Source organism: Chelonoidis abingdonii, chromosome 2 (assembly GCF_003597395.2).
Source record: "Chelonoidis abingdonii isolate Lonesome George chromosome 2, CheloAbing_2.0, whole genome shotgun sequence".
In the NCBI taxonomy this organism is placed as follows: domain Eukaryota; kingdom Metazoa; phylum Chordata; order Testudines; family Testudinidae; genus Chelonoidis; species Chelonoidis abingdonii.
Window position 1 is genome coordinate 213413771 of NC_133770.1, and position 10506 is coordinate 213424276.

The 10506-nt window shown below is 43.2% G+C and overlaps 1 protein-coding gene across 1 annotated transcript in view; it reads left to right on the top strand.

Moving 5' to 3' along the window:
• DLGAP1 (DLG associated protein 1) overlaps window positions 1-10506 on the top strand; it is a 218325-nt gene that overhangs the window by 175021 nt on the left and 32798 nt on the right. The window contains exon 6 of the mRNA XM_032790259.1: window positions 3846-3937. Coding sequence (XP_032646150.1) covers window positions 3846-3937 — 92 coding nt within the window. The remainder of the gene's footprint in view (window positions 1-3845; window positions 3938-10506) is intronic.

Here is a 10506-nt window from a genome sequence, read left to right on the forward strand (position 1 = left end):
GATTCAGGGGGTTCTACAATGAAGTCCATGCTGACAGCGGCCCAGGGCCTGGATGGGGTTTCTGGTACCTTAGTATGGGTACACAGGTCACAAAGGTGACTATAAACTCCAATGTCATCCCACATTCAGGGCCACCAAAAGAAGCAGGAGGCTGGACAGACAATGGCCTGCTAGGGGGTTATTGTGATACAGGACCTCCAACTGCAGAACTTATATGCAACCATCAACATAAATTATTCTGTCCTGCATGAAATGTTGCCTCTTGGTCCCGATTCTTGATCAGTCTGGGGGGGTCCATTCTAAGGCCTTCTGGGGAGAGGATGTACCCCAAAAACTCTGGAAGTTTGGTCAAAAGTATATTATCTAATTTTGCGTACAGGCCATGATGTCGTCGTCTCTCCAGGACAGACCTAAGGTGGCATTTGTATTGCTCATGGTTTTCTGAAAAGTCAAGCATATCATTGAGGTAGACTGCTACATACTGGTCTAGAATTTCTCTGAACACATTATTAACAAAGTGTTGAAAGATTGCAGGTGCATTACTTAGTCTGAATGGCACTACCAAGTATTCAGAGTGCCATAATGGGTCCAGAAGGTGGTCTCCTACTTGTACCCCATCTAGATATGCACTAGGTCCACTGTGGTGAATAATCTATACAGATTGCTCATGATCCAATAGTTCTGAGATTAGAGGCAAGGAATATCGGTTTTGGTTCAAAACAAAGTAATCAACACGTTGCGTAAATTCAGTCATAACGGACTTTCACTCGGGGCTTTTGGTCAATGGGGCAGTTATAATCCCAGTACAGAGGTAGTGTGTCTAGATTTCTTTTTTTAAAAATGTCAGCATAATATTGGTATTTATCAGGAATGTGGGAGGTCAAAGCTGGGATAGTCCCACTTGCCAGATGCCACAATATGAGATTTGTTCAAGGGAGGGATTGATGCTACCTGGGATGGGCTCCCAGATCCAACAATTCATTGCTGCCGATGTATAGGCAGATCTATTGGCAATGCTCAGAGAAGAAGCTGAAGTAGATGGCACCAGTTAAGGAATCCTCCGAATTTTTGGCAGTTTCCATCAAGGCTTTTGAGTCGAGGCACCACAGGCCCCTGCATGAGTGGTTGAGCCACCATTCATGCCTGGAATGTTCTTCTCTTGCAAGTGGCTCACTAATTCACAGACAGCCTGGAATGTAAATTCTTCTCTTGTGAGCTGCCCACTAATTTGCAGAGGGCTTGGTTTTCTCCCCCAAATTGCATCACTTGAGCCCGCAGAGCATGAACCTCGGTCTGAGACAGACAACCTGCTTATGTGGATCTGGTGACCTGTGTGGTGTGCCAGGCAGCAGGAGGCCCATCCCTTCCATCTAACTACTGGGGCATCGTCCATGGGGGGGATCAAAGATGGTCTGTGCAATCTGTTACAAACTGGGTTACTGGCAGTCAGAGCAGGAGTCAGAGACTGGTAAACAGAATCGAGGATTGGAACCAGACTGAGACCGAATTCAAACCCGAGTCAGAACCAGGAATTGAAACCAAATTAGCTGGATTCAAGGCAGGAGCAAGGCTGGGACAGGACTGGAACAAGACGAGGAAACAGGGATCAAGAAGAAGGCATGGAAGCAGGAACAAGGCAGGGTCTGTCTCAGCAGCAGGTCAGGGATCAGCCTTGTTGCACACACAGCTTCCTGGGCCCCCCTCCATGCTTAAATAGTAGCACATGAACCAATCAGCATCACAGTGGGTGCTGCCCTTTAGGTTTTCCATGGCTGGCACATCCTGTGGCGCCTCGTGTCCCAGGATTTACAGTGCAGTGATCTTGGCTGTGCTGTGGCCAGGGCCAGCTCCAGGCACCAGCATTCCAAGCTGGTGCTTGGGGCGGCATTCTGCAAGGGGCGGCAGTCCCTGTTGTTTTGCCCCCAAGCAGTGCGCCGAATTGCCGCTGTGGACAGCTGGGGCAGTCTGTGTGCCCTTAGGGTGGCAGGCGTGTTTCCGCGGTGGCAGCAATTCGGTAGCAGCCTCTATGTTTAGCTGTCTGCAGCGGCTTCTGCTAAACGTAGAAGCTGCCGCCGAATTGCTGCCGCCGCGGAAACGCACCTGCCGCCCTAAGGGCACACGGACTGTCCCCGCCGCCCCCGGAGGCAATTCGGTGTGCTGCTTGGGGCGGTGAAAACTGTAGAGCCAGCCCTGGCTGTGGCTGCCAAGTGGTGGCATGGAAGTGTCAGTCACCTGGAGCCTTGCACACCCAGGCTGTAGCCAACCGGGTCCTTACGCTCAGGGATGTGGTGAGTAAGGACATGTCTACACTTACCGGGTCGGCACTGCTGTGCAGCAAGTGTTGATTTAGCGGGTCTGGTGAAGTCAGGCTAAATCAATGGGAGAGCACTCCACCTCCTCAAGAAGCGTAAGGGAAATCGACAGATGTTCTCCTGTCGACACAGCGCAGTGTAGCCACTGCGGTAAGTGGACCTAACTATGTTGACTTCAGTTACATTATTCACATAACTGAAGTTGCGTAAGTTAGATCAATTTACTGTGGTAGTGTAGACCAGCCCTAAACTTCTGCAGCCCTTGAAAGGATGCAGCTTATTGCTTCCCTTGTACTCTTAACCACTTGGCTGCAGAAGGAAGTCTCCAGATACCTGGACCTGTGCTCAGCACTAGACCTGAAACCAAGATCCAGATAGGCTGAGCAAGCTGGGGAGCCCTTAATTCTTCTTACTCCCCTAATCAGTCATATAAGGCAGTAGCACAGTCAGGGCCGGCGCTTGCATTTAGGCAGCTTAGGCAATCGCCTAGGGTGCCAGCATTATTAGGGGGTGGCATTTTGCAGGAGGGGGTGGCAGGCGGCTCTGGTGGAGCTTCCGCAGTGGTGCCTGCGGAGGGTCCGCTGGTCCGCGACTCCGGTGGAACTGCCACAGTCGTGCCTGCGGACGGTCGGCTGCTCGCGCGGCTGCAGTGGACCTCCCGCAGGCATGACTGCGGCAGCTCCACCGGAGCCGTGGGAGCAGCCGACCATCTGCAGGCAGGACTGCGGAGCCAGGGGACCAGTGCGCGGGGTGGCGAATTGGCCGTGCGCCTAGGGCGCTCAAACCCCTAGCGCCGGTCCTGGGTACAGTCTAGCCCTATGTCCGTCATTTCAGTGAATGACTTTACTGCTGAAAAAGACCATCCTACAGGGGAAAAAATTACAAAGCTAGAAGTAAAATTATTGGAATACTAACAAAAATCTGTGTGGATTACATTGGCGGAAACCTGAATTAACAACAGTATTGTAACCCTTAATCTTAAAAGGACGTCTAGGGGTCTCCCAATCATTCTTAAAATAACTGTTGCTGTAAGTAAATTACGTTTGAACTTAATACTGTATTGCAGTAGCCATTAAGGGGGAGAGTTTCAAAGGCACAACTGGCAGTTGTTTGTGACTTTGAAATTTTCCCCTAAAATATTAACCTATACTGATTGCAAGTAATTATATTCCTTATACAAAGTGTGACAGGCATATTGAAAATACAGTGGGAATGTTAGTTACCTATAAACCATCACAATGTCCAGTGAACTTGTCTGTCTCAAGCAACAGTGTTGAGATGCTCCCTTAAATGTTTTGAGAGATATTGCACCTTAAACCTCTCACTGGTCTGGGTCTACTACTCAGGCAAATCTCAAATAATAGTAACTTTAGAGGGAAATTCAACTGTTGTCAGAAAGAAGGAAACATTTTTGTGGCAGGTCGCTTTAATTTTGTTGTTGTTGCTGTTGTTAACCAGACCTTTAAAGCAGAGCTATGAAATGTCAGCAGTCCTGGTGTAGACAGTAGAATTTATATCTGGTTATTTCTTCAGGTTGATGATGCTGAAGAATCCACCAAACCAGGTGAAAATAAAGCAACCAGTAAGTTCCAATCCATAGGTGTTCAAGTAGAGGAGGAAAAGTCGTGAGTAAACATTCATTTGATTTTCAGAATGCTCTGTACAATATTCTCTTTCATGCCTTAATAGAAATATCTCAAATAAAATCACACCAATGAGACCAAATATCCAAGAGCCTGGCATGCAGACAGCATCCTTTTGAGGTTTTTATCATATTTAGTATTTTAAAGAGTAGATCTGAACAAAGGTAAAACATGTATATGTTTCCACAATTCATTATGTTCCTGTTTTACAATTACATTAAAAGTGATGCACGTTCATTTGGAATGTCAAAATTTAAGAGGTATAAAAATATTTTGAAAATCTTTTCTAAAAGAATAAACAAACAAAACAATCTCACTTAAAAATAATATGAATCTTGCCATAGGAGATAGTTTCTGTTGATATTATCTCTCTCAGTAAAACACTGTAGTCTGAAATCATAGGTGAATGGCAACTGAGCACAGATGTGTGGTCTAATGGTCTGAACACAGGACTGGGAATCAGGTTGGCCTCAGTTTTAGTGTTGGATTTGAGATTGATCTCGGGGGGGATTTTAACAAGTCAATTAATTTGTCTGCCTCGGTTTCCCTATCAGTAAAAGATGGATAGTAATATTTTCTTGCCTATACTGTGAGGATTAATTATAAAGTAATATCTGTAAACCACTTTAAAAATAATATTGCAGAAATAATATTGTGTTATTGCCCTGTTGACCAATACAATGACAATATGTATTGCTAGTATTGAAGCTGGTAGTCTAGAATTAAATGCACTATCTTTAAGTTAGTAGGTACATGAGTACAAGCTAAAAGCTGGCTTCTTTTACATTTCATCCCCCTACTTGTTCACAAGAGGACAACAGACAGGTAATATGCAGCGTTGTTGTAGCCATGTCAATCCCAGGATATTAGAGAGATAAGGTGGTGAAAGAGACAGAAGTTGGTCCAATAAAAGATATTATCTCATCCGCCTTGTCTCTCTAACAAATAGGTTAAGCAGGGGATGGAGCTGAAGTGCATGAGTGCCTGCAATCATGATAAAATTCACCTCCTGGATTGGCTGTTGTTGGGTTGCTGTGCTGGAAAGTTGAATATGATTCAGCATTGTCGCATAGTTTTTCAGGCACTGATTTTTCAGGAATGGTAGGAGAGTTAAATGAAAAACATTATGTACTTTAGAGATCCATAAAATTTTGATAGGTTTCAGAATGGTAGCTGTGTTAGTCTGTATCAGCAAAAAGAACGAGGAGTACCCGTGGCACCTTAGAGACTAACAAATAAATGCCCAAATAAATTTGTTAGTCTCTAAGGTGCCACAAGTATTCCTCATAAAATTTTGAATAATTATCCATCAGTGAGATTTTTTTTAACCCACTGTTTTGCGGTACCTAAAGTAAAACGTCAGTTTATAAAACATGAATCTCTTCTAGAGTTGTTTATTAAATTAGTGCTTGAAATAAAAATAAATAAGGCCATCCCTGGCATTTATGCTTCCCTTCCCCCCACCTGGAGCACATTTCAGGGGACCATCTCTGTCCAGAAATTGCCAAAGGGACTTTTACCTTGTACATTTCATCTATGACCAGCCAAACACATAGGGCAAATCCTGATCCCTGCACAAACGTGAATGAATGGGTTTTATATGAGAGTTGGGTGAGGGGAGAATTTTCTCCTTCCTGTCAGGACATGGAGCACCAGCGGAGGTGCTCTACTTCCACAGCTGCAGAGGTGGACACAGTCCCTCTGATCCCCCTTCACTGGGGAGTTTTGGCTGGAGTCATTGTGATTCGATGGGCCACACTGCCCAAAAGCCACTGTGCAGTAACATAGAGCCACTGTGAAGCATTGCTTCATTCCAAGCAGTAGGAGAGCCCCCCTGTGTAGACTCTCCATGGTGGAGAACTCTCCCCCAAGCAACTATGAACCACTTCCAACTGGGGCCTGGTACCTTCCTACAGTCTGTAGGATTTGGCCCATTGACAATAGTAGAGAGTGGGTCAGAAAAGTATTTAGCACTAATTTTTTATATTTGACTATTGCGCATTTGCTGAGATGATAACCAAATCACCTATTGCTTACACTATTGTTAAATAGACCAGACTGTCATTATCTTCTGCCTGAGCATTTATGCTGTGGTTCTAAAAGGTTAAGGGGACTTCAGAGGGGAAATGTGAACTATGCTGACCCTATTATGCTGTTGCTAAGCATGGTCCTCGTTAACTGTTAAAACATCTCTTTCTGGAAGACATTCCTTTACATATGCATCCTGAGCCTCCACCCCCCACCGCTTTTCTAGTGTTAAGTAAATTAGCACATTTAAATAGGTGATGACAGCCACTTAACTCCTCCCCAAGGACAAAAGAAATAAGTGTCCAAAATAAGCCAACCACTGATAGTAAATACCGTACTTAAGCAGTATTCTTTCTGTTACTGTTTTTATTATTCTAGAGAGCAAAATCAAGAGATAGGATTTGCCTGTCAAGGTCTATACTAAGATAGCATTATTTCTGCATTACCTAAGGACAGCTGTGTTTTGGGATTCCTTGCTGATAAAGTTGAGGCTGCTGCTGTTTTGAGCAGAAAGGCAAATAGTAATCCATCATGTACTTCCAGAAATGAACTGACTGATAAAAGACAGCAACCTAATAGTCAGAAAATGAGTGCACTCAAAACACAAAGGGCTTATCATCACAATTTGGATTCCTATGCATTTTGTTAACACAGTGGGAGGGACTTTTAATGAATATCTCTTAAAGGAATAGACTTGTAAATAGAGTGCATTCTTCCTGGTCCCAGACCACAACATCTGTAGAAAAACAGAGAACCCATTTCAGATGGATACATGATAAAGAAATAAATGTGTGAAAGAAATCTTCTTCCAGGACTCTGAAAGATAAAATACACTAGAAGGCTGACCCTAAAAGAATAAATATATTAATTGAATAATTTTCTTTGTGCACCAGCCAAATCAACATACGTCATGAAGCAACAAAATTGGCCTCCCTCTACATCAAGAGCCCTCCCCTGTGGCATTCTACAAGGTCCATAATTTCTCAGCCCTCTCTTTCATTCTATCTACTTTGTCCCCCTTGGTCATCTTATTACTACCCTCAGTCTTCACCACCATTCTGATGCTGATGAACCTCACCTCTCCATTCTTTTTATTTCCTTAATGACTCCTCCTCCTTCACCTTCTGTGTCTGGACCAAGTAAACAGGAGGGTTTGTCTCAGTTTCTCCATCTAAAAGTCTCAAAAAACAGAAGTGCTTCTTTTATGCAAGAGGAGCATCCTCAACACACAACTCTGTCTCTTCCATCTTCCTTCTCTTGTACTGTCTGCACTACAATGTCACAGCTACAGCACCATAGTGTAGATGCTTCCTACGTCAGCTGACAGGGTTTTTCAGTAATAAATCCATTTCTCCAAGAGACAATCTTCCGTTGACCTAGCTGCATCTACACCAAGAGTTAGGTTGACCTAACCGTTCGATTGACCTAATTACTCATGGCATGAAATTTTTCACAGCCATGAGTGCTGGAGGTTGTTCTAATTTTTAAGTGTAGAGCAGGCCTCAGACTTCCATTCATCTCCACTGTACATGACCTTGAATGCATCTTTTACTCGCAGCTCTCTTCCTACACTACCTGTGTTTATAAATTTGCCCATCTTTATCTTTGTATTGTTGTCCATATACAAAATGCCTTGGGTCCAAATCTGTTATGTTTTTTTATCCAGCCCTGTGTCCTGTTTCCCCTTTATTATTATAATTCTTTCATACTGGCTCCCAAGCCCCAGCTCTGCAATGTCGCTCAATTATAGATGCCTTGTCCACCTTTTCATGTGTCCAAAGATCACGTGTACCCTTATGAACTGGTTGCAGTAACTCACCCACCTCTTATCCTTCCCTTCTCCCCCTAACTACATCACCCCAGTCCTCTGATGACTCTACTGGCTTCCCACTCATTTAAGGAGAAATTTCAAAACTGCTGTCTTCATTTTTATAGGCTGGATCAGGGTCATGGACACTTATTTTGTGGTCCTACATTTTCTCTACTCCTCTCCTGATCTTTCCGTTCACCTATGACTCGATCTTCACCTGAAGGGACCACCTCGGGACCACCTCTAGGGTCTTGTCTACATCAGAGACTTGAATTGTTTGTGCTTCAACTACTTGTATCAAACCAATTGAAGCACAAGCTATTCAGTGCACCCACACGGGCCATTCTGAATAGGTTTAAGCATTGTCATACATCCTCACTAGTACTGTTCTAGATTGATTCAACTGTGGTGCCCTTGCTGGGTGCCTGTCTCACTGCTCGATGGTAATTCACTGTCTCTGTTACCCTCACATTGTTCCCTCCATCCTGATATAGGCCTCCATGGTATCCCCCCAAATGTCTCCCATCTTTGTCTCTATGGTCTGCCCTTATCATACCTCTCATTCACATTCTAAGTTGGTGCTATTATTGGTTCACTGGATGTAAGCCTGTCATAAATGGTTTATTAGAAAGAGACATGCAGCCATAGTTCATAGACCAAGAATACTGTCTTGGGGCAAAACAGGGGTATTAACACCCACATAAGTGCCTCCCCACCTTTCCAGGCCAGGGAAGCTGCCCTCTTCTCCTGGATACACTTCTACTCTGTCTAGTACTTTAGATTTTATCTACTATGTACACGGAGACTCTTTCACATGAAGGAATAATATCTCAGTTTTGGTTTTAGAGGTTTTAACCGACTAGAATAGAACAATAACATATTCTAACGAGGCTAAATTACAGAGCGGAATGTTTCCAGCAAAATGTGAAAAATTGACCAAGACCTCTACAATCACTGTAAATGTTATGAGAAGAAAAGAAAGAGAGCCCTCTTTTTACTCTGGCTTTTGTGAGTTTGTGGAGCACAATCCTTCCTATGCTGCCTTTTTTACTTAGGCTGTAGCTTAGATGCTCTTGCGTTAACATTAAAACAAATTTACATGGGTTCCTGCTTGTGTCACTTTAACACAAAAATTAATCTGCCAGAAAATTATTGGAATTTTATTGTTGTATGTTTGTAGTCTGTTGTTTCTCTGTTGCAAGTCAAATTTCTCAAATCTTAGATCCTTAGGTGAGGCATCTCCAAGCTATACTTGAGCTAAGATGCTAGGATTCATATTGACTTGGTTCCGATCTGAAGTATTGTCTGTCTCCACTTATTCTGTCAGTGGAAAAAGTTTCATTGAACAATTCTAAAAGATCGTAATAACGTAGAACAACAATAGAGGACTAGACAAAAGATAGCTACAAACAAAAGATTTCATAGCTTGATAGACCTGTTAGTCTATTACCTATGTTTGACATGAATCTTGAAGATATATGGTTCAGGATCCTGCCATTACAATACCTATCAATGATATAGAATCTGCTGGCCTTTTCCACAACTTGCTTTTTTTAGTTAGCATCACCATAAGCTTGGCAGGCAAGCACAATACAAGAAACAACAGAACCGATAGGTACATAATGAAGCCAGTTGAAATTATTAGAACTGCTTTTGTGAGGTGCCATCTGTAAGATGCTTTGGAGCCTCTTGCAGTAGAAATGTAAACACGTTTCTCAAAAGGAACACAAAGAAGCAGCAGAGAGATGAATGCTAACGAATGACCCTGCTGTTGCTGTTCAGAACAGACACTGTATTGTGCCCCATACTGGTTTATCCAGTCTGCGGTTTCATGGTTTTCTGCACCTTAGGCCAGATATCTGCTGCTGTTCGCCAAAGTTGTAATTATTACACCTTGTACCTGCAGGGCACAAACGAGCATGAAAGCACAGAATCTAAAAGCAGGGGAAGAGGCAAGTCCATGAGTTCATGTTTTTAGATCCTTACTCTAACAGTCAGCAATTTATGAAGCTTTTTTTTCCAGACAGACTTAACTAGTTGTGAATACTCTGTACGCATAAAGATATTGTAAACTTTGCACATTAGCTGTAGAAACTCTCCTGCATTATTGTTGTTATATTATTATTTATTTGTATTGCTGTAGTGCAGTCATGTATGCAGCATAAAATTTTAATTAAATAAGCAGAGAGGTTTTGGATACAAATAGTAGTTTGTAAGAACAGAACATCTTAGAAATGGCTGGAGGACAGAAGTTACTTTCAGGAATAAACAAACATAAGCGGAGGCAGTTTGTATATGTATGCTCTGGGCACAAAGGCAGTGCCTTCCATCTACGAGCTTTTTTATTTTAATTCCTTTGTATTTCTTTGGCCAGGTCTACGCTAAAAAGTTAGGTCAGCCCAGCTACATTGCTCAGAGGTGTGAAAAATCCACACCCTTGAGCGACATAATTAAGTTCACCTAACCCCTGGCATAGACAGCGCTAGGTCGGATGACAGAAGCGCTAGTGATGGACCGATTCTTCCGTCAACCTAGTTCATAGAATCATAGACTTTAAGATCAGAAGGGACCATTATGATCATCTAGTCTGATCTCCTGCACAATACAGGCCACAGAATCTCACCTACCCACTCCTGTATCAAACCTGTGTCTCAGCCATTGAAGTCCTCAAATCATGGTTTAAAGACTTCAAGGTGCAGAGAATCTTCCAGCA